The 23975-nt window shown below is 32.9% G+C and overlaps 2 protein-coding genes across 4 annotated transcripts in view; one reads left to right on the plus strand and one right to left on the minus strand.

The window, feature by feature from the left end:
• The first annotated feature begins 48 nt into the window (after nucleotides 1-48).
• Nucleotides 49-23975, plus strand: part of LOC134241822 (uncharacterized) — a 29305-nt gene continuing 5378 nt past the window's right edge. The window contains exons 1-10 of one of the 3 annotated variants that reach the window (XM_062723847.1): nucleotides 49-198; nucleotides 10077-10220; nucleotides 10884-11065; nucleotides 12787-12851; nucleotides 13427-13812; nucleotides 16543-16618; nucleotides 18209-18563; nucleotides 18657-18764; nucleotides 21831-21918; nucleotides 22221-22253. In XM_062723847.1, the coding sequence (XP_062579831.1) occupies nucleotides 183-198; nucleotides 10077-10220; nucleotides 10884-11065; nucleotides 12787-12851; nucleotides 13427-13812; nucleotides 16543-16618; nucleotides 18209-18563; nucleotides 18657-18764; nucleotides 21831-21918; nucleotides 22221-22253 (1453 nt within the window). In that variant the 5' untranslated portion in view covers nucleotides 49-182. Of the gene's footprint in view, nucleotides 199-9837; nucleotides 9980-10076; nucleotides 10221-10883; nucleotides 11066-12786; nucleotides 12852-13426; nucleotides 13813-16542; nucleotides 16619-18208; nucleotides 18564-18656; nucleotides 18765-21830; nucleotides 21919-22220; nucleotides 22254-23975 lie in introns of those variants that run through there. The other 2 variants (XM_062723845.1, XM_062723846.1) reach the window with 2 other exon arrangements.
• On the minus strand, nucleotides 7452-8081 carry LOC134241836 (octapeptide-repeat protein T2-like). The gene has a single exon (XM_062723862.1). The coding sequence runs from the start codon at nucleotides 8079-8081 to the stop codon at nucleotides 7452-7454; it is 630 nt and encodes a 209-aa protein (XP_062579846.1).

The raw sequence follows: 23975 nt of genomic DNA on the forward strand, positions 1-23975 counted from the left end.
CCGGGGAAATAATACCTTGAATTTAATTGGCTATTTACATGTGAGAGGTACAGCTTACTAGTCACGCTAGCTCCAGCTGTTTTAGACGAAGGTGTGCAATCGAAGTATGTGACAGTAAAAAGTAAACACAAGGATGAAATACGATTACAAATACTTTTATTCTGTGAATTTGTAGACTTCAGATGGATAAACTCGAAGGTGAGCGTCACTTAAAAAAATTGACTTGGTAAATGATTTAGACAGCGGTGACTACTTGTAAACAATGGGCAGTAATGTAAATATTGCAGTAGTAGGCCTACTGGTCAGTAAGCACTGGTCATCAAGTAGTCTGTTTATTATTATATAAGTTGAAGTTGATGCGTGAATTTTTGTCGTTGTTGTTTTTGATGTGGAAATTACATTTCTCTTTGAAAAAATTACTTTTAAAATGTCATTTGTAAAATAAAATTAATTGTGCGGAACGTCATAATTTTGATTCACATGAAGGATGTTATATTTTGATTTTTTTTTTAAGAAACCAGTTTTGATCAATTTTGTTCTGAGCATATGTCTCATGTTAATTACAAATTAACTACTTAATGCTAGATAATTATTAACTTACCTTATTTTTCATTTTAAAAAAGAGAAATTTATCAAACTATAGACCAGCATTTTATTTTTATAAATTATGTCATGTTTTGAATGACCTAATTAACAAATGTATCCATACTTCCATAAAGACATTTTAATTTCTTTATCATTCTGCTAGTACAAATTTAATTAATGCCAGACATTTGCAACCTGCAATCTATTTAAGAGAGGAGAGAAAAAAAGTATAAAATTGATGGTGTTATATAGAACAGATTTTTTTGGTCTTCAACTTGATTGTTATAAGAACTTAAACTATTTTTGATTAATGCAAAATACTCCAAAAAAAAAAAAAGATTCAATTTGAGTTCTTCAATTTAATGATTCAGATGATGCATAGCATACATACTGAGCATTTAATTAAAATCATTTCAGCATATGAATACAAACTTGAACATTGATTACTTTAGCAAAGAAAATAGTTTTTGTTCACATCCAATAATACTGTTATACAAAATGACATAATGATAAAACATGTAGAGTCAGCAAACTTTACATAAAGTTGGTGTCAAAAGAGAAAAAAGAGAGAAGAAAAATACACTAACTGACATTTTGGAGTAAAAGATTGACCAGCTGAGGAAGGATTATTTTTATATTTGTATGACAATGTCCTGAGGATGTTTTTACATGTGTGCTAATAATGGTCCAATGACTTGGCACATAGGTGTTGAGACTTCAAGCCTCTAAAGGTTAGATTTATTGAATGAGCTACCCAGTTTTAAAATGACAGGGTTTGGACTTTTGTGGTCAGGGTGTGAAAAGTGTAGCTTTGAAGCGTTCAATTTTAAGCCTTTATTTTATTCAGGCCAAGTTGAGCTTGAATGAGACTCACTTTGACACTAACCGACCTGCAGTAAATCAGATGTTTGGGTCTTTGGGTCATCTAGTGCTGAAAATAACATATATATGTCTGTATGTATAGATAATTTATGTTTAAAGCAGGAGAGAGAGAGAGAGAGAGAGAGAGAGAGAGAGAGAGAGAGAGAGAGAGAGAGGATATTCATCAAGAATTCAAAAAATATGCTGTATAATAAGATATTAATTAACTGTCATATCTTTTAGATTAAACAATATATTTTCTTAAGAAAAATAAAAAAGTATTATAAATAGCAAATTAAACTGCATTATGTGTTAAAACATAATATAATACCATCATGGCATTTTGAGAAAGAAAACACAATTTCCTTATAAGTATTGAATAAAATGAGATACTGTAAAATCAAATATTTCCGTGGGGTCAAATTTTCGTGGTTTGAGGAAAATCTCTTAGTTCGTGGGGATTTGATTTCGTGGATCAAGAATTAATGAGCACTTATGTATGTAACATTTTACATTTCGTGGTGGACATGAATTTGTGGGTCTCGCCATACCTCGAAAACAACGAAAATTTGTGATTTCACAGTAATCTGTGTTAGAGCTAAGACATGTATTTTATTTGAACCACCTTTCGCAAATTAAAAAATTGAATTAAACTTCATATTTTATTCAATAATGATATAAGTTTGTCCAAAGAAAAATTGAATGAAATGTTTGGCTGATGAAATTACTTTTTTTGTCCTTTTTTAACAAGCTAGGTTAACTTAAAATTGAAAAAATTCCATACTACTTTAATTCCTTTATCATTTATTGTTTACCTCATTCCTTTATCATTTATTGTTTACCTCCTTGCTGAAATATGATTCTTTCATCAATTGTGGGGAATTCACCTATTATCAAGTATTGAATGCTTGGGCACATTTTGTGATTTGAACAGATTGTGGATGTTTAAATCTTCATATTTCAGGATGACTCCTTGGGTTTTACATTTGACTCAGACTTCTCCATACATTAATAAGTTTATCAAAATCATCTTCCATTCTCAAGGTTGTGCTTACATTTTGTTTTGTCAAGTTTTCAGGAACTAATGCATCACTTTAATGCATGAACTGTATTAACTGTAAGATACTTGAAGGACCTTTGTTGAATTTTCCTAAATGAAGATTTTAAGGAAAACTCTTTTTATTTTTGTAAACTTGAAAGATCTTTAGATTTACATTATTAAAAGTATTTAAACATCCTTGTAATGTATGCATTACCTGTATATTTAGTTTGTGCAAACATGCATGCAAGTTAAAAATGTAATTTAATAAGAAGAATAAATGTAGGGCAAATATAAATCTATATCTAAGTTTCATTGTGTAGATTGCAACATGTTTGCAGATTGTCAGTAACTAATGCTCCTACAGTTAACATTAACAGATATGGGGACATCAGCGATCCTTGTAAAACACCTTCTCCATTTGTAAACATTTGATTTCTTTGTTCCACAGGTCATGTTGTATTGGTGATTGACTTATGCAACTAATTTGTTAACGTCCTATGGGTACACCTACTGTCGATACTTCAATCAAGTTTTATGGACTATTGCATATCTCCTGTCTGTGTTTACCTTTTCAGGTGTTGATGTTTATTCTCAATTAAGTTCAGGACATGCTGTGTTTAGAAAATGATAGAAGTCTCCAACATTTGCCCCCATGTAAACAGTTGCATAATAGATACTTGAGGGGCTCATTTACTTTCAATGGATAGATACTTCTGATTCCTTTATCAACCACTTTATTTGAAATCATTTTGGAATGCTGAAGATAACAGGATTTAGATTGATTGACAGCATTGGCTCACTAAGCTCTTTATTTCTCTTTCTCTCTCTCTCTCTCATCCTCTATGGGGAACACAGGATTTACAAACATTAGATCACTGTGGTCCATATACATTGGTCAGCAATAATAACAGGCCATCAGTTAATGTACATAAATGGTTATTTCTACAGCAATAATTTGTAACATACACCATCTGCAGTGGCATTATTGGAGATCGATAAAAATAACCAATAATTCTAGACATAAGAGCACTTCACTTGAAAGCTGATATCTTATGTTAAGTCCCTCGTTTTTCCATTTATAATTAATCACATGGATTAGTGTTACCTCACAAAGAATAGTTTACTTTATCATTTCACACGTTTGCTCATATTGAGGTAATGAACATAAACTGTTTTAATGACATTTCTACGAACCATTAATCCTGATACAGTGCCAGCTGGGCTGTAATACAGCATTTTGTATTATGATGTAAGATTTTTTAACAAAGTAAATAGTTGGTCATTCTGATTGATCTGTCTTTTGTCTGTATGTCTGTCTGTCAGTTTTTCTGATTTCTTGACACAGTGTGAGTTCATATTATCCAAAAGCAGTTTATTATTTTTTTTCTTTGAATTAAAAGTTATTTTTGTGATATATACTTAGATGAGTTATGGAATGTTCTTTATTTTATTTTTTGTATAGATATTATAAAAGCACTTGTTATGGAAGGCTGGCTACTGGTATTTAAAATATCACTAAGCACTTTTTATTTATTTATATTCACATGTCCTAAAGGTCTTTCATACCAAGAGACAACATTTTGTCTGGACTAATTCTGATACATATTATAGCTTTAAACATTTTACAGATATTTCTTTAAAAGCTTCTACATTACTAGAATGCTTTGTAATTAAAGGAAAACATTTGTAAATTCAGCATAAATCCCACAAACCCATAAAATATCCTTGATTTCTGAATTAAACTAAACTTCAAAAAGAATCTATGCAAATGATCACTTTCTCAGTTAATCAGCTATTCTAAGACAGCCTCATTTCAACCCTGTAGAGACCACACCAGAATCAATGACTGTTCCCTAGAAAAAAAAGAATACAATCATAAATCTGAAATCAATTGTGTTTGATATAAAGTTGGTCACTGTCTTATCACCTCAGTGACTTTTGACAGTGTGGAAGAGTGGTCTTACAGGATAAGTCAGGGGCACTAGATTGGTTGCGGTGGCAGTTTTCTGTGGTTTGTTCATCAGATATCAGGGTATCTCTAACCACACACCTGGGCGTGTAATCTACGGGCTGTGCAGGTGTCATAAGTGCACTGACTTGTAATTTTGTCTCTGTATTCAGGTGAGATCTACCTGGTTTTTCTTTGTACAGGTAGATAATAGAATAAGGACCTTGTTACCAGTTTATGGCGTGAAGAATAAAGAATATCATTGCATACATTATGAATTTGGGTTGATTTAAAGGTGACCCATCCTGAATATATATTCACAATTTTTTTTTAATCGTTTTGAATCAAAAATTGGGGATTAAATTTCATTGACCTAATAAGTAGAATTTAATACAAAGAAAAATGAACCCAGTACTTTATCACCTTTTCTTGGAGTGAAATTAAATTTTTTTCACCACTTTTCCATGTCTATATCAAAAGTGCAAAATAAAATTTCCCCATTGTATTTTGATACTGACCACTGAAGTAAAATACTTGGGTAGGAAAGAGAAGGATGACACATAATTATGGACACTCGATATGATTATCACTTGTCAGGCAAGAAATAGACCCAGACTGATGTCAATATTAACACGAACATGTACTTTATTACAAGATATTGGTTAACAAGGATTGTCTGAAATGCTGCATAAACAAATAAGAGATGGTCATAAACTCAGCATTCTCTCTCTCTTCCCATCTCACCTCTTTCTCTCTCTAAGAAGGGCTTTTTTCTGACTTTTATTTTTATGAGCAGAAAAAAATTTGTGCAGCTGCAAAGTCTCAAGGAGAATGTAGCTGACAATATTATCTTTTTCTGCATACACTGTGGTCCATTATCAGCTGTTGGTTCATGGGAGTTTCACCGTAGGGACCTTGGGCCCTCTGTCACAAGTAATGAAACAAATAGATCCTTTGGGGGAATAAAAATGTGCTGTTTTCTTGACATGTACATATATTTTAAGGAGGGCAGGTGTCCTATGCTGTTAATAAAAAGTAACATTTGTGCAGTGTTGACATTCCTCATACTTTTTTTGACATGTAAGGAAAAATGTATCCACTGTCAGACCATAATATACCATTCAAAGCTTAACGTGCATGCACTGGCAGTATGAGCAACTTTGCACATTCCATTTTTATGCATTCTTGCATATCATCATGCACAATTATGCAAGTTTTTCTTAAATAACCTTAGTTGTATGTGACACTCAGACCATGAAGGTAACTGTCTCTTATAATTAAAGACCTGCACAGAGAAGATCCAATTTCAGTCCTTTGGTTCAAAAACCTTGATTGTTCAGAGATACATAAGTAATAAGTGAGGTGTGAAATAGTGCTGAGATTGCATCACAAAATTTATCTCCTCCTAATGAGTCGAAAATATCTGGAGAATTTTCCTTATGCTAGTACTTCCTATTTAGTTCTTCTTTGCTTAGTACGTAGTTTTATTTGGAATGTCTACTGCAAACAAAGAAGTTTTCAACAACAAAACTATATTAACCTGTATTGCATATTAAGTTTCTGTGATTATTCTAACAATCAAACATAGGGCTTGGTTTTTAAACTTGATGAAGCAAAAGAAATCACAACATTTACCCATTTGATATACAGAAATAGTCAAAAATTGTGAAAAAATAAAAGCAATACCATATGCATGAATGTGCACTTGGGGGAGGGGATCAGCATTGAGGGGGATAAATTAAACTTTTTTAGTCAAATTGGAATTTAAAAAATTATGTTCCTGCTTGTTTGTATAATATTATGTCCACACTTGTATATTGGCAGTGGTATGTATTCTGTCATTTCTGTGTCAAATTATACTCAATGTTAAAACTTAAGCAAGAAAAAAAATTAAATAACTTTTGCTGTAATTTTTATTTGTTAAAAAGCAGGTAATTTTTTCAGACAAATATTTTCCTGAAGAGCGAGATGTTAGACAAAATGATGAATGATCAACCGCAACAAGTTATCTCGTGTATGTTACAAAAAATGCACTTCTCTGTTGAAGAATAAAATTTGTTTTTAAAAACAATTCATGTCAGCATTTCTTTAAAAATTCTAGTTGCTATTTCCAAGAGCATAAAAAGAAAAGTTATCTGAATTGTGTTATTTTGTTGGCTTTGTTTGATTCAGAAGTTTTTAATCAGGAAAGAGAGAAAGGTAGATCTGGTTAGTGGTATTCATTATAAATTGATCACTATGTATGGTAATGTATAGCACGGTGAATGTAGCCATCTCTCTTACCTGTCTTCAAAGAAATGGGGTTTAAGTTCACAGGGAGGAAAACCTAATTCAGAAAAAGATCCATCTCTGGGCCTGACATTTGGAATAATGACAGATCTTACTTTCCTAGAATGCTTACTTGATAAGATGCACAAACCATTGCCATCTTTATTTTACAACAGAAAGTTATAAAGTCAGTCATGTGGTATAAATAAAAGAAAAAAATTAAAAGTAATTGTCATTTAAATAAAGCACTTTTTGCATGTAATTATGAATTGAGAAAACTAAGGAGCCTAGAAAACATAATGTGCGTTCCGTTAGACTTGAGCTAGATGATTTTGACGATCTGCTGCATGACTGAAAGGTGAAAATATATTTTATTTATATGCAATTACAAGCTGATTAATTAAGGCTGCAGCTAAGTATAATCAAGTTCAGTTGGGTGCAGAAATCTAAGGTAATTTGACTAATTTCTGCTTGACTTCTAGAGATTGCAAGAAGGGATTAAAGAGTTAAAATGGATTAACAGTATTTAAAACCTTTCCCTTTTACATACACTGGAAAATAATGCAAATGGGTCAAAATGACCTGTTTTATTTGCATGTACATTTTCCCTTAAAAATATAAAAGCCAATATACACTACACTGCATTGTGTATCCTCTTCCTCTCCCATTCTCTCTCTCCCTCCCCCATTCACTCTTTCTCTCCTTCCCATTCTTCCTCTGTTGCTTCCCATTCTCTCTTTCTATCTTTCACTCATTCTCTCTTTCCAATTCTCTTTCTCCCATTCTCTCTTTCTGCCTCTCTTCCATTCTCTCTTTCTGCCTTTCCCATTCTCTTTTTCGGCCTCTTTCCCATTCTCTCTTTCTGCCTCTCTTCCATTCTCTCTTTCTGCCTCTCCCATTCTCTCTTTCTGCCTCTCCCATTCTCTCTTTCTGCCTCTCTTCCATTCTCTCTTTCTGCCTCTCTTCCATTCTCTCTTTCTGCTTCTCTTCCTTTCTCTCTTTCTGCCTCTCTTCCATTCTCTCTTTCTGCTTCTCTTCCTTTCTCTCTTTCTGCCTCTCTTCCATTCTCTCTTTCTGCTTCTCTTCCATTCTCTCTTTCTGCCTCTCCCATTCTCTCTTTCTGCCTCTCTTCCATTCTCTCTTTCTGTCTCTCCCATTCTCTCTTTCTGCCTCTCTTCCATAATCTCTCTTTCTGCTTCTCTTCCTTTCTCTCTTTCTGCCTCTCTTCCATAATCTCTCTTTCTGCTTCTCTTCCATTCTCTCTTTCTGCCTCTCTTCCATTCTCTCTTTCTGTCTCTCCCATTCTCTCTTTCTGCCTCTCTTCCATAATCTCTCTTTCTGCTTCTCTTCCATTCTCTCTTTCTGCCTCTCTTCCATTCTTTCTGTCTCTCTCCCATTCTCTTTCTCTTATTCTCTCTCTCAGACTAAATGTCCTTCTTGTTTAAAACTTGTTCAATCCTCTCATAAAAACTTTCTATGATATAATATTGAAACGTGACTTTTTTGCATCTCTTATAGGGTTTATGATTCTTTAAGGTCAGACGAGACGTTCCTCAATATCTGTTTTGTATATCTTCGTAATGTATGAAAAATATTCAAAATTTTAATAACATTCTGATTTCAAAACCAGTTTCTAAACGTCTTTAAAAAATCCAAACTCTTAAATATTTAAAATTGGAAAATGTTATAGATACCCCTTGTATTACTTTTTCAGTATATTTTACACAGGTGTCCCATCTTCCACCTTAATCTAATGATGTCACCATAATGACATATATTATGCTATAGTATTATGTCACATTGTGATTGACAGTAGGGTAATTGTAGTGGGAGTTAGAGAAAATTAATTTTTTATTGAGGAATTATTTTACCTTGTTTGGCAATTTATGCAGGTACTGTACAGTTCTACACTGTTCTGGGTAAGTTTGTTTAACCCCGTAATTAATACAAATGATTATATAGCCAGGATACTTAGGCTCTGTATATTTTATGGCCATTTTAATTTAACACAAGATGCTTGAAAAGTACACAACCATAAGTTATTCAGATTATTACATAGGGTTGCAAAATTAATTAACTGGAGCTTACACCTGCTTAATGGAATTATATGAATTGAAATTAGCCCAATTTTACTTGTGTACATTCTATGGTTATTCATCATCTTTGTGACATGTTTTCCCTTTACACTTCATTTAATAAATCTTACAGGGATTTAGTGAAACTATTTAACTATAAGCAGATTTTCATAAGTCTTAATGACGTAATGTGTTTGACTTTTATGTATCAATTATGAATATGCTATTGAATTGTTCAAAGAGATTTACGAAAGCTTATATCAGATGATGTATTAGATTTTAAAGACCTGGCACCTTGGGTCTATCAGTCAATTCAATAAACAGTTTTCTGATAGTAACATTCACCAGATATTTATTTCATTAATCTTTATTATACCTCATTTACTAAACTGTGATATCAAGGTGTCCATCAATGTGTAATCAGTAATTTATCAGTATAAATCATATAATTTATATAAATATATTACAGGAATACATAATACTTGCAAGTCAATTTTGGGATAGTTAAGAGAAAAAAGTTACTTTTATCTAAAATTTAGAACACAATATTTTTGAAATAGAATTGTTGAGCTGGAATTTTTGTAATTCATAAAAATGATTTATTTGAATACCCAGCAATTTTAATTTTCTGGCACTGTGTATAGTGTATATAATACATGTACTTACCAATTCTCATCAAGCTCTTAAAAGAAAGAGTTAATAAAGTAAAACTTCTGGCTCAAGCTCAAAAATACAATTCCATTTTGTTTCTTAATGTGCAAATATAACTTGGCATTAGGATTGCCTCCCAATTGCTCTTTGCTACTACACGTCAGTCAGGACTTTGATATAAAATAGATTTGACAGTTCTATCAGAGATGGCAGCCCTGGTTTTATCAATCTGCCCCAAAAATTTTGATAAACAGAAACACATTGCATATCTTCCTATTCTAAACAGTTCATCCTTTCACCCCATAGTCTCCTTTTTTTGATGTTCGGTAGATTCAGCAGATTGGATGCTGCACATTACCCTACCAAATAGCTTGTTAACAAATTCTGTTCAAAGATTACAGATTGCTTGGCAATCTGACAGTTAAACTTTCTAACAAGATTTTCTTCTGAGGAAACCAAAAAAATCTTCCTCTTTTTTTCTACCTGGTGCAATGGCAGCCAGATCTAATAGGCCATTATGTTCTGTCGATTGGAACCTCCTTTGGATAGGTACAGACAGCTAATTAATCTGTAAAAATTATGACATTTTGAATGATGGATTACTGAAAAATGAAAAAATACAGGTTTTTCCATTGTTTTTTTTCAGAGCTTCTTCCTGGAATAGAAGAATTTCTGTGTCAAGATTTGGCTCGAGAAAAGTTGTCAGAGGAGACAGAAAACAAACGTCTGTATTATCTGGAGAGACTCGATATTCTAAAATTACCACCTAGTGTCCCGCCTCGATTAAAAGGTAAGATATACAGATGATCACCACTAGACTCTCTCGCAACACAATTACTATTGACACAAGAAATTTACCATCTAAACAGATTTTTTGAGAGCCAAAGTTTTTTTTTTTTTAAATATCACACTAAGTAGGAAAGCATGCATGTTTAAAAAATGTCCCCTTGTCCTTGAAGTATAAAATCCTTTCCGTATAATTTACATATTTGAGATGGCCCAAATAAAGAGCACAGAAGAAGACATTAAAAGTCAAACTGTGATGTCCAGAAGCTAGATGGGATGGATAATGAACAGTTTGTCGGCCATTGACAGTTATTTGCTGGCAGGGCCTGGTTCTTTTGATGTCCCTTTCTCATGTCTTCCAAACGTTTTCCTCCTCTAATAAGCAGTTATAAACTGCACTGTGGGGGTTCCAGTAAAACTAAAAGTTAAAAGTGTGTGTTATGTAGAGTATCTGACATGTTAATTTTGTGTGTATACCTGCGGTTTGGTAAGCTCTCTCTTTAAGTATATACCTCTGAGCAGTATAATTTGACATAAAAACTCACCACAACTAAACACAATTTCTATGACCTCATAGGAAGATGTATTTGTTATGTATTTTATTACTTTCGTGATATGCACTACTGAATGTATTATTATGTACAAATTTTTCCCCCTATATTTGCAGTACCTGACTTTGGAGCCCCCTTTTCTCCTTCCCCCATCAAAGCTGCCGGTGACCCAAAGTCCCCAACACTAAGTCACGACCACTTTTTGTTTGAATCGCAGGAGAATGATTTCGCTGCACATCAGAGAGAAATTTCACGATCGTTTATCGCCCCAGAGGAACTGGAGGCCATCGAGGGAAAGGTGCATTTTTAGATCTTTTTATTTACAAATATACACACATCGTACACATCACTAGATCAAAGGAAAATGTCAAACAGGTTCCTTTTGAAACATCTGTGTTTTGTCAGGTATTAATTCAGATCTGATTGCATGAATGTCATTATAAAAGATGTTTTACAGTTTGCTTTTAAATTAAAAATTCAGTGTTTAGCCATTTAGACAAAAACAGGAAATTTTATTTAATTTACTGACAATTTATTTAAATTAAGAACAGGTGCTATAAGATAAATAATGACTGGACTTGGGCCTTGAAGTTCGGACACGTTTTAGGTCTTCTCTCTGTTTGTCTTGTCATTCAGAAAGATGGATCATTGGGGGTTTGCAAGTGTTGTTTTCAGTTTTCTAGAAATTTTCTCAGATATTCTGAGAATGATCCATCATTTAAGGAAAATGAAGCATTGTAACCAGATTATCTATCAATCAGGATAGAGGGTTATATCTCTTAGTTCTCATCATTTCATCTGTATGGCTTAGTAACATGCACATGTATTAAATTCATTAAAAGAAAAAGCCCTGCATCAGCATTATATCCAATTTTTAAATTTATCATCCCCAAATTTCTAATGGAGAAATTTCTTTGTACAGTACATTGTAAAGATTGGACCTTATTGTTAAGGATGTAGGATATTAAAAAAAAGTATGTCTATAAATATTGTGAAGGCTTAATCATAATCATTACAGTGTATAATCAAAAGAGTGTTATTTTTTTCATTTTCCCTAAATCTATACTTTTATAATATCTGTTTAGAAATTCATTGCAAATGCATAAAGTAATCCCCCCCCCCAAGTGCAAATTAAATCTGATTTTATTAATGTTGCAAAATAATTTGAGCACCTAATTAAAAATACAAAAAGATTTTAATTATCAAACCCCAAAGTCCTCTGCCAGATTTTGGGTATCCTTAAAGACCACACAACATTTTTTTTTCAAAACAACATTTTTTTTTCTATTAAATTGTCATAGTAATAGTTTATTCACTCTCAAATGAATTCAGATTATTGTCACTCAAGTTTGATTATCTTTAATATTTTATGATTGATAATATTTACATATCAATTTATTACTCTAGACTTGTATAATTTTTTATAGTCAATTAAATGGGATAATAATTCAAAGTCATTTTAAGCTTTTGTCATAACAGACTTTATGATATGGTTCACTACAAAAAAGTGAAATAGAACACCCAGAATTTGAATGAAAATTGTATTCTCAAATGATTCTTTTTTCCCATTTAATGTGATAATGAACTTTTTAACAAAGAGAATGACCTTCAAATTAAATTCTCTGTGTGTCCACATTCAAGTGTTTCTGAATTTCTTTATGGGAGAAATTTGAAGGAGACTGCCTGGGAAAGGACTGTAGCAGGGTAATGGAAGTTCTGTGAGACTGTCGTGGGAACCTGATTATATCGCCATTATTACATGCGAAGGTCTTGGTCAGCCAAGTGTTTTAATTCAGATATCATCAAAATATATTCGCTTCATTTGAAATACACCCCCGCTTAGGTCTCCTTTGTAGCATTTTCTGGAGTGAACACATCATTGTTACAGCAGATTTGATTCAGTAAAAAAAAAAGATTAATAAAAAACATATTTGAATGTTGTTTTTCGTTCACCCACTTTTTTTTTCCTGATTTTTTATGATTTTAAAAATTCACGATTGTTTTAACTCTTGTTAACAGGAGGTGAAAGTTTACGATGATATCGATCTCAATCACCAGGACGGAGAAATACAGCAGGAACACAAGTTAGTACAGGCCTCATGTTTCTTTTTAAGATCCTTTTTACCCAGGTGCCATATCAGGGCTATATTTCTGTAGCAATTACACAACAAAATGCAGAATGGATGGCTTTTTATTTTCCCATGACCCTGAAATCTCATTTAATTTCCAACTAAAAGGGAGAAGTTCTATTGCATTGTCATTGTCTTTTTCATTTCCAGTTTGTCAAATAGATAAAAATATTGTTTTACTGATACAGGGAAATGCACAAACTGAGATCACATATATAACAATGTACAGGTTTCATAAGTAATTTGATATGCTTAAATATAAGTCCATGTTACGAATTTCGATATCAAAGTAAAAGATTAGGTTCCCTATATTGTAAAGCGATATGAACATTTATTTGATTGTGAGTTAGCATAAATATCTTTAAAAGTCAGAAAAATTTCTTTAAAACTTCCCAGATGCCCATTTAGATAGCATGGTATATATTTATCCTAAGAAAATTGAATTTTCATGCTCTTTGCTATGTACTTTTAGCAAAGTCTACCTCTATTTTTGAACCAGGTTAACATAACATAAAATATTTACTTTGTAGTGAATCCAAAAATAGCGATGAGACAGACTTATATGAGATACCTGTCCCTAATCTCGCCCAATCAGCTGATCAGTCGGGGGGATACGAGGAGACAAAATCCCCCACCAAAGATGACTACGCCACCACCACCAGTATCCAGGGGGATCAGTCCCCAGAGGTGATACCTCCACCCCTACCCCCGCGAAGAGAAAACTCTGAGCCCCCTTTGCAGAGAGACAGGTCCATTACCAAAAATACATTTCCCGCTAGGCCAGAACCTCCTGAACGCCAGTCCTCCATTAAAGGGGATAAACCCCCTGACCTCCCGGCCCGCCCCAGCCTCCCAACCATTTATAATGCCGCTGAGAGAAGGGATGAAAGATCTGAGGGAAGTGTGGATCTGACAGGTAAAAAAAAAAAATTATTTTTAACTTCCGACATTTCATTTTCTGTGTTTTCTTCCTGCTTTGAGTTACCCACATATCTTTTTCATTCTAAGTATGCATTTAGAGCTTAGATTTTGATCTGATTCCTTTTATTAATAAATGGTTTAAAATTATTGAAGGGCATAAAGTTCCATGCTTAAGGATTTGTTTTTAAAGCCTTTTCATTAATATATTGATTTAAATCATTACTATTTGAAATCTGTACTGTTCTGGATAAAATGTTTTTTTAAATTGCTATTTTGACAATTTAGAACACCACTTGTTTTTTTTTTCTAGTTTTCAATACTTTTCATACCAATTGTAAACATAAATTAAGTTATGAAATATTTGACATGTTCAAAACAAAAATGTACTCCTTGTTTTGACAACTGTTAATGCACCAAGTGTAATATTTACTCTTTAGACATGTATGAAATTATGCATTTTAAGTAAACATATTACATTACCCCTGAGGTTAAATGTAATTGTCTGTTTTTTCCAGGCATTTGATTGTGGTTAACCATCAATAACTTGTCGTTTTTATTTATCTAAAATCTATATTGTAATTTAAAGCAATGGGCTTTCTTTTGAAGTAACATTTATATTGCACCACAAACAGGTATTTTTGTCAACTACCTGTAAAGTTTTAAGCTGACAACAGTTAAATATTTGTCAGAGGATCTTAGAAAGCAAACGCATCGAACCTTTCTATTTTCAAAGAAAATGTGAAATTTACCTTTGACTCTATTTCTAATTTTGTGTTGTAAAGCACAAAAAATCTTTAACTATGCATAAAATCTTTGACTTTGTAAAGCTTCTCGGTGAGTCAGAAGGACGGAGATTATGTAATTTCTAATTGTAGAAAAGATATAAGATCATGGATTTCATCATGGCATTTTTCATTTGAAATAAAGAATTCTTCTGCAAACAAAAGTTTGAGATAAACAAGAGAATGACGTGATTAAAACTGACACCTGAGTGCGAATGAATAATTTCTGCCCTATAAAGTTGAAAGGATTTAGGTGGAGTGCCCCTACAGAAGAGCTTAAACATGTGCTCTGGGGGAATATAAGATACAACATTAGCCATTTACTTTGATAAATATGTGTTTATGATTTAAAAGGAAGCTAGTTAATTCTGGAGTAGATATACATGTATTAAAATCCATGTAGTTTTTTTGTTCTCGAAAGGCATTCACCACTTAAATACTATACATACACAAATATCATTATTTAATGACGTTTTTGGAACCTAACTATGATCTTTATGTAGATATCATTGTCAAAAAAGAAAATTTGTAAAGTAGAGAAAGAACACATTAAGCTTTTATGTAACTTGTTTAAGAAAAACAGCATTCATTTTTCGGTGACAAGGTTGTAAGTCATGGTTTGTACACTTGATAAATATTCTGATACCTGTGAAATGGCCTTCACCTCTTCTTTAAAAGTTCATCTTCAACAAACTGTTTTAGTGAAGACGATTTATTACAACTGTAAAAAATTAACATCATGCCAACAAAATCTAGCATTAGAAAAAGTCACGTGATGGCAGCTTTTTCTTATATTTAAAAAAAAAAATGGCTCCAGCACCTACGCCCATCTTAATGAATTCACTGTGCCGAGATAATGCAGTGTAATTACATAGTTTTGCTTAAACAGCATGATATTTATGTGTCAATAATTGTGTATTTTCATGTGGTTGAGGAAAGATTTTATGCAAGCAAAAAGATTCCAAATCTACTTTACAGCTAATGATTGCATGTAAAAATAGAATTGTAGCCTATTAATGAAATTTTAACGTGTTGTCCCAAGAAATGTACATGCAAATTATTATTATTATGCACAAGCTATTATGGTTTTTAGTAGAAAGTACACAAAGAAAATATCCTTAATTTTAATTGACTTTTTTAAAAAAAATCAAATATCAATATATATACACATTAATCGTGTACTTTATCAGCACACTTATGTACTGTTTTTTAACTTAAGATGTATAAAATCATGTTCCCTAAAGTTTTCAACTAAAGCAAATACAATTACTATGAAATTTAATTTTATTCCATTTTCATTTGACTATAATTAAATTGTTTGCTGCAAACCTATGATATACATGTAGAGATTTAAAAGACACGACAAAAGAGATTCATTGACCCAAAATAAAATAATTTTCCTGCTTTTGTTGTCATGTACTTTGTATATCTTGAGTGCAATTGAATGCAATTCATGCAGATTTAATGAAAAAAAAGTGTTTAGAACCTGTTCAAGGTGACAAGTGTTTTGTTAATACACCCTATGTGTCCACAGATTGCCAAGGATGAGTAGGTGCATGCTTTTTATAGCCACCCATTATTACGAGGGTGCTACTTGATATTTATTCAAATATGCTAATGGAAAACCCATTTCACAATGCATTTCACCCAAGCATGCATGTGCAGAGTTTCATAAGCATTGTATCTTGTGTCATTTAAAGGACTATGAATTTGATATCAGCGGAATAATTTGCACAAAGAAATTTAAATAAATATAATAGTTATAAGGGATATTGCTCTCTAATTTGTCATAGCTAGATTAATTTTCATTCCATGCATTTAAGCATAAACAATTTTACATTAAAATTAGTTTTGAAAATTCACAGTTTCGATATAGCTGACTTGTGCTAGAGTGCTTTTATTTTCATGTAAAAAGTGAATCAGAAAAATCCTTTTTTTTTTAGATGATGCTGAGTTGACTTCTTACGAATCTTGTGATGAGGATGAACTAGAAAGCAAAATGAACATAAAACTCCCAAAGTATGATAATCCTTGTTTAATTCTAGGAAATGAAATAAATAACTAGTAAGAAGTTCTATACATATTGTATTGCAAATAGTGTACTTTCATATAATTTTATTAGGGTAAAATTTCATTGATAAGAGACATAAATTCAGAAATATCATAGACATATATAAATGTTCTCCATGTATGTATCTAATTCAAATTATATTATTTTGTGATATTAGTCTTTTTAGCTCACCTGAGCCGAAGGCTCAAGTGAGCTTTTCTGATCACATTTTGTCCGTCGTCCGTCCGTCTGTCTGTCCGTCTGTCTGTCCGTCTGTCTGTCTGTCCGTCTGTAAACTTTTCACATTTTCGACTTCTTCTCAAGAACCACTAGGCCAATTTTGACCAAACTTGGTACAAAGCATCCTTGGGTAAAGGGAAATTTAAATTGTTAAAATGAAGGGCCAAGTCCCCTCAAAAGGGGAGATAATCAAGAAAAGACAAAAATAGGGTGGGGTCATTAAAAAATCTTCTTCTCAAGATCCACTGGGCCAGTAAGGCTGAAACTTATATGGAGGCACCCTGGGATAGTGTAGATTCTAAATTGTTCAAATATTGACCCCGGGGGGTAGGGCGGGGCCACAATGGGGAATCAAAGTTTTACATAGAAATATATAGGAAAAATCTTTGAAAATCTTCTTCTCAAGAACCACTGGGCCAGAAAAGCTGAAACTGATGTGGAAGCACCCTGGGGTAGTGTAGATTCTAAATTGTTCAAATCATGACCCCCGGGGGTAGGGCAGGGCCGTAATGGGGAATAAAAGTTTTACATAGAAATATATAGGAAAAATCTTTGAAAATCTTCTTTTCAAGAACCACTGGGCCAGAAAAGCTGAAACTGATGTGGAAGCATTGTGGGGTAGTGTAGATTCTAAATTGTTCAAATCATGACCCCAGGGGGTAGGGCAGGGCCATAATGGGGAATAAAAGTTTTACATAGAAATATATAGGAAAAATCTTTGAAAATCTTCTTTTCAAGAACCACTGGGCCAGAAGAGCTGAAACTCATGTGGAAGCATTGTGGGGTAGTGTAGATTCTAAATTGTTCAAATCATGACCCCCGGGGGGTAGGGCGGGGCCACAATGGGGAATCAAAGTTTTACATAGAAATATATAGGAAAAATCTTTGAAAATCTTCTTCTCAAGAACCACTGGGCCAGAAAAGCTGAAACTGATGTGGAAGCACCCTAGGGTAATGTAGATTCTAAATTGTTCAAATCATGACCCCCGGGGGTAGGGCAGGGCCATAATGGGGAATAAAAGTTTTACATAGAAATATTTAGGAAAAATCTTTGAAAATCTTTTCAAGAACCACTGGGCCAGAAAAGCTGAAACTGATGTGGAAGCACCCTGGGGTAGTGTAGATTCTAAATTGTTCAAATCATGACCCCAGGGGGTAGGGCAGGGCCACAATATGTATTACAAGGGGGAAATCTGGTAAAGAACAATATGACAAAAGATTCTCAGGTGAGCGATGTGGCCCATGGGCCTCTTGTTTGTTTGTTTTGTTTTAACATGGTTACAGCAAGCAATTAAAATTTAAAAAAAATAATATTTTAGGCCAATGAAGAAGAAGAAGCCATCTAAACCCAAAATCAGCCGTTCCTCCAAAGAGTGGGACGTGACCCTTCCATACAAACGTTTGGAAGATGTGACTCTGTCAGGAGAGCTCCTGTACAAAGGGAAGTTATCCTGGACGAGGAAGCTGGCCGCACTGACAGATGGCAGGATGGTGTGTTACAAGCCAGAGAAGAGCGAGTCCAAGCCCGCTCTGGTCATCCAACTGACTGGGTACGAGGCCTCCTATCTGGAGAAGGAAAACAAGAGAGGGTTCGATGTCCGTCTGCTTCACCCCAGTCTGGAAACTCACATGTTCTCCGTGGATTTCAAGGACTGGGCACAATTGTGGGTAGAGGTAAGGGAGATTACTGGTCTTGTTTTTTTAAATGCCTTTTTTATCAATCTGTAAAAATAAATACAGTTTTATTTGGAACTTCTTTTTCTGTAGTTTATGAATGCCATGAGTAAGGGAAAACCTCCTCCAGGGCAGCACCAACACTTAGCTAGAAGTTCAACCTTTAATGGTGTCGAAAATGGTAGAGAGTATGGCAACAAGGTAGGGTGTTTTATCACATAATCATGTAGAAAAAGTCTTGATTTTAGTGAACAATTGAACTTCTGTTCAATCTTATAAAAGCTTTTTCTTCAGAAAAAAAAATCAATCTCATTTTTAGCTCTACTGGTCAGAGACCAGAAGAGCTTATGCGATAGTAATGCGTCCGGCGTCCGTCCGTCTGTCCGTCTGTCTGTCCGTCTGTCTGTAAACAATTTTTCAAAATGCTACTCCTTTTACAGTTTTGATCTGATTTCAATATAACTTGGCATACAAGTAGACTACACTAAGATACATAATTCTGTATATCGGTTTTTGATTTTGATAAACGGTGTTGCCGTGGTAACTAAAAATAGAAATTTCTGTGAAATTTCTTTAAAATGCTACTCCTCCTACAGTTTTGGTCTGCTTTCAATATAACTTGGCACACAAGTAGACTACACTAAGATACATAATTCTGTGTATCGGTTTTTGATTTCGATGAACGTTGTTGCCGTGGTTACTAAAAATAGAAATTTCTGTGAAATTCTTTCAAAATGCTACTCCTCCTACAGTTTTGGTCTGATTTCAATATAACTTGGCACACAAGTAGACTACACTAAGATACATAATTCTGTGTATTGGTTTTTGATTTTGATAAATGGTGTTGCCGTAGTAACTAAAAATAGAAATTTCTGTGAAATTTCTTTAAAATGCTACTCCTCCTACAGTTTTGGTCTGATTTCAATATAACTTGGCACACAAGTAGACTACACTAAGATACATAATTCTGCGTATCGGTTTTTGATTTCGATGAACGTTGTTGCCGTGGTTACTAAAAATAGAAATTTCTGTGAAATTCCTTTAAAATGCTACTCCTCCTACAGTTTTGGTCTGATTTCAATATAACTTGGCACACAAGTAGACTACACTAAGATACATAATTCTGCGTATCGGTTTTTGATTTCGATGAACGTTGTTGCCGTGGTTACTAAAAATAGAAATTTCTGTGAAATTCCTTTAAAATGCTACTCCTCCTACAGTTTTGGTCTGATTTCAGTATAACTTAGCAAACAAGTAGACTACACTAAGATATATAATTCTCTATATCGGTTTTTGATTTCGATAAACGGTGTTGCCGTGGTTACTAAAAATAGAAATTATTGTGAATTTCTTTCAAAATGCTACTCCTCCTACAGTTTTGGTCTGATTTCAATATAACTTTGCACACAAGAAGACTACACTAAGATACATAATTCTATTTATCAGTTGATCATTTCGATGAACGTTGTTGCCGTGGTTACTAAAAATTGAAATTTCTGTGAAATTCCTTTAAAATGCTACTCCTCCTACAGTTTTGGTCTGATTTCAATATAACTTTGCACACTAGCAGACTACACTAAGATACAAAATTCTGTATATCGGTTTTGGATTTCGATGAACGTTGTTGCCCAGGTTACTAAAAATAGAAATTTCTGTGAAATTCCTTTAAATTGCTACTCCACATATAGTTTTGGTCTGATTTCAATACAACTTGGCACACAAGTAGATTACACTAAGATACATAATTCTGTGTATCTGTTTTTGATTTCGATGAACGTTGTTGCTGTGGTTACTAAAAATAGACATTTCTGTGAAATTCTTTGAAAATGCTACTCCTCCTACAGTTTTGGTCTGATTTCAATATAACTTGGCACACAAGTAGACTACACTAAGATACATAATTCTATTTATCAGCTTTTGATTTCAATAAACGGTTTTGCCGTGGTAACTACGAGGGCTGTTCGAAAATTATTGAGACATTGTTTATATTTTGCTTTCTAATGAACGTCTTTCGGTGAAAATTGGTATATACGTTTGACATACACTAAAAATTAATGAGAGCAAGAAATATTTTACAAATATTAAATATTTCCTCTACAATGGTATATAAATATGTCAATAGTAGGGGTATGAGCAAGCAGGAATCAGATATTGAAAATATGTAACCCCAAAATTCTAACTCTTCGTGGATCCATAATGTGAGCGAAAATAATTCAGTTTAAAAGTATAATTTTTCAGCTTTAGTTCAAATTCATGTTGTGCAACTTTGATGGAATTATGATCAGAAATACGGAGATCATAAAAAAAATCAAGCGCGGTAGAGAAATCTGCTAACAACGAAAAAATGGATTTTGACGTCAAGGGCGGAGCATCCAGCATACCTAAAATTTTGTGAAGCGCAATGTAGGACTCTTTTCAAGACTGAACAACCTGCTAAAACAATAACAACGAGAATAAACTTATGTGTTAGGGTTTGTTATTTCATTGGTATACATTTTTTGAACAATTATTTTAACTCGAGTAAAATTAAAAGATCTGGACGACCATGAGTTATTACGTACAGTATTGATATCGTTACGGTATTTCACCCGCGTTGCATAAATTGGCACTGCATGATTCTAAGTCATCCTTTCTCACAAATGAAAATTTTTGACTGTGGTAGCAACATCATACATTTTTGAAACATAGTTTAAGAAAAGAGACTGTTTGATTTTTGTAATATTATATAATTATGTAATAACAAAGAAGGAAGAGTATTAAACGCTTCCCGATCGTTTCACATGCGAAACAATCTACAGCTAACGTAACGTTAAATGACATTACGAGGCTGCTCCGGGTCGATAGATATATGCATATTTATTCCTTCACCAAAACTTATCTAATTATTGTAGGAATTGGAAATTTTGCTTAAGTGTTTTATTCGTTCTTTATAAGATGTTGATGAATTTTCATGAAATTATCTCCGTCCTTTATGGAGTAAATGTAATTGTCTCAATAATTTCCGAACAGCCCTCTTAAAAATAGAAATTTCTGTGAAATTCCTTTAAAATGCTACTCCTCCTACAGTTTTGGTCTGATTTCAATATAACTTCGCAAACTTGTAGACTACACTAAGAACATAAAGAGACTTTATCAAGGATCATTATTCTGTCTATTGCTGTTGTTAAGTTTCAATTCCCAACTGCTGAAGTACTTTTCTCTTCCTTTGCTATAAGTACAAACCAGTAGAGCTTCAGTCTCGACAGAGACTTCTGGTTTCTTTTATAGCCAGATTTCCGGAAATCCATTTCTAATATATCCACGGAAAGCAGCAATTCTGAAACCGAATACTCTTCAATGAAAAGGAAAAGTCGCAGTAAGTAAAATTTTCAAAAGCATAAAAATCCATATATATAAAACTAACATCACCTAGAAAATTGATTTCGCGCCACAGCAGATATAATGGCCAGGTCACAGCTTAGCCGTATCAAATATATTGTAACCAGACAGATTCTTCTATATATTATCTTACCTACAGCAGATGTAGGGGAATTCAAAGAAAAATCAATAAAAAAAAATATCCCTTTCCAGGAATAGTATACCTTGCAATATTTTGGAAACTTTTAAATTCATTTTTTTGATTGATTGAATTCAATGTTAAGCCTGTTTTCCTTTCAGGTCTCTTTCAGTTATTTGTGACCGGAGAGGAAGGTTAAAACAGCTCACTATTTACTTTTTTTTGCCTGTTGTATCTTATGCCTGCTTTGTATAATGTGTGCAATTTAAATCCCCATGTATCGTTTTTACCTTGCATATCAGTTGCCTGACATTTTGCCGATTTTCGTTGGGATGTTTATGTGCATCAGTTTGTAAAACATCGATATATTGCGGGTATTAGTAGGTTTTTGCATACTTAGGTGTTAGTGTATGATCATTCTTTTTTTTTTTTACCTGATAATGTATGCTAAGTTCTGGACTAAAAAATTGTCTATCCCTAAATCTGCAAATCAATTAGGTTGTTCTTCCACTGCAAAACAAATGCCTTTCTACTGATTTATCACATATTTTGTTATAAAGGTTAGATTTCAAAAGGCGCCATAAAGTTTGACAAAATGATGATAGGTTTTTCCTATAAACACATAGCTAGCATTGTATTAAGAATGACAAGCAAAGGAATTTATTATGTAATTTTGAGTTGCCTTATGAATGTTTTCCAAAATATTTGTGACATTTTCAGGAGCATACTTGACATCTTGTGAAATACATTGTAGAAATGAGACTGAAATCAAAGAGATAGAAAATATATGATTATCCAAATCTTCATTTGATGTGTAAGAAAAAGTAAGATCAAAAGTTAGATTTATTGCTTTTCAGTGCTAATAAGGATCCCTTAGAACCACTAGGACTTAATCATTTCAGTATTGCTCAGCATAACTCTTTAGTCTGACAGGGTATATAATCAAAACTTTGGAGTGGGTGTTGTGAAGAAATTTGATGCAATTAAAATAATGTGGGTTATTTTTAAATAAAGATAAATCTTTTCATAATGTTATGGAATATAAATCTTTAACTTTCTTCAGCCAAAACATTGCCATGTTAGAATGTAGAATTTGCTTTCTTTCACTTTTCCCTTTCCCTGGCATTTTTTTTATGAGTACATGACTTGGTATTTGTACACATATATAAACATGTATCATTGATGTGTGAAATAACATATTTACTATATTTCGTGTTCCTAATTTTAAACTTGTTATGATAAATCAGTGTTGTATCACTTTTAAATGTCTGTTTAAAGACATCCTTATTTGTTATTAAATCTATTTAGCTCAAGTTAACAATAAGCTGATCCCTATTTAATTCTAGATGACTAAGAAGTCAGTGCAAAAAAAGGAGTGAAATTTAAATCAGTTTTGGCTTAGTACCAGTGAGAGATGTAATGACTCATTGTAAAACATCATAAATAAAATGTACCCAAAATATATGCAAAATTATTCAGTTTTTATCTTCCTTCTTCAAATTAGTGTAGACTTTTTTCACACCCCTGCACCAAAGTATCAATATTTCGTACCAAACTGTTACACTGTACATTAATCATTACCAGGGAATGAAAAATCCAAAAATATATGTAATCAAAAGAATGTATGAATTATCTCAAGATTATAATACGCAAGGATTTAATTTTAACAAAAAAAATAATATTAGTTTGAAAATGCTTGATATGTTATCACATTTATGATATGGAGCATCTTGGGATAAGAATAAAACATTAAATATTTTGATAATAAACTTAAATTATGATATTCTGCTTATCTAAATTTTGGAGTGTTTTTATATACTAGAACTTAATCATTACTAAATGTTGATCACTTATTTAGACCTCTGAAGATGAAATAATTTGTTGAAAAAGACTTTTAATTCCAGCTCTTCGTGATG

This window comes from Saccostrea cucullata, unplaced genomic scaffold (genome assembly GCF_032062105.1).
Source record: "Saccostrea cucullata isolate Sc308-1 unplaced genomic scaffold, CSIRO_AGI_Scuc_v1 ctg7, whole genome shotgun sequence".
Taxonomy (NCBI): domain Eukaryota; kingdom Metazoa; phylum Mollusca; class Bivalvia; order Ostreida; family Ostreidae; genus Saccostrea; species Saccostrea cuccullata.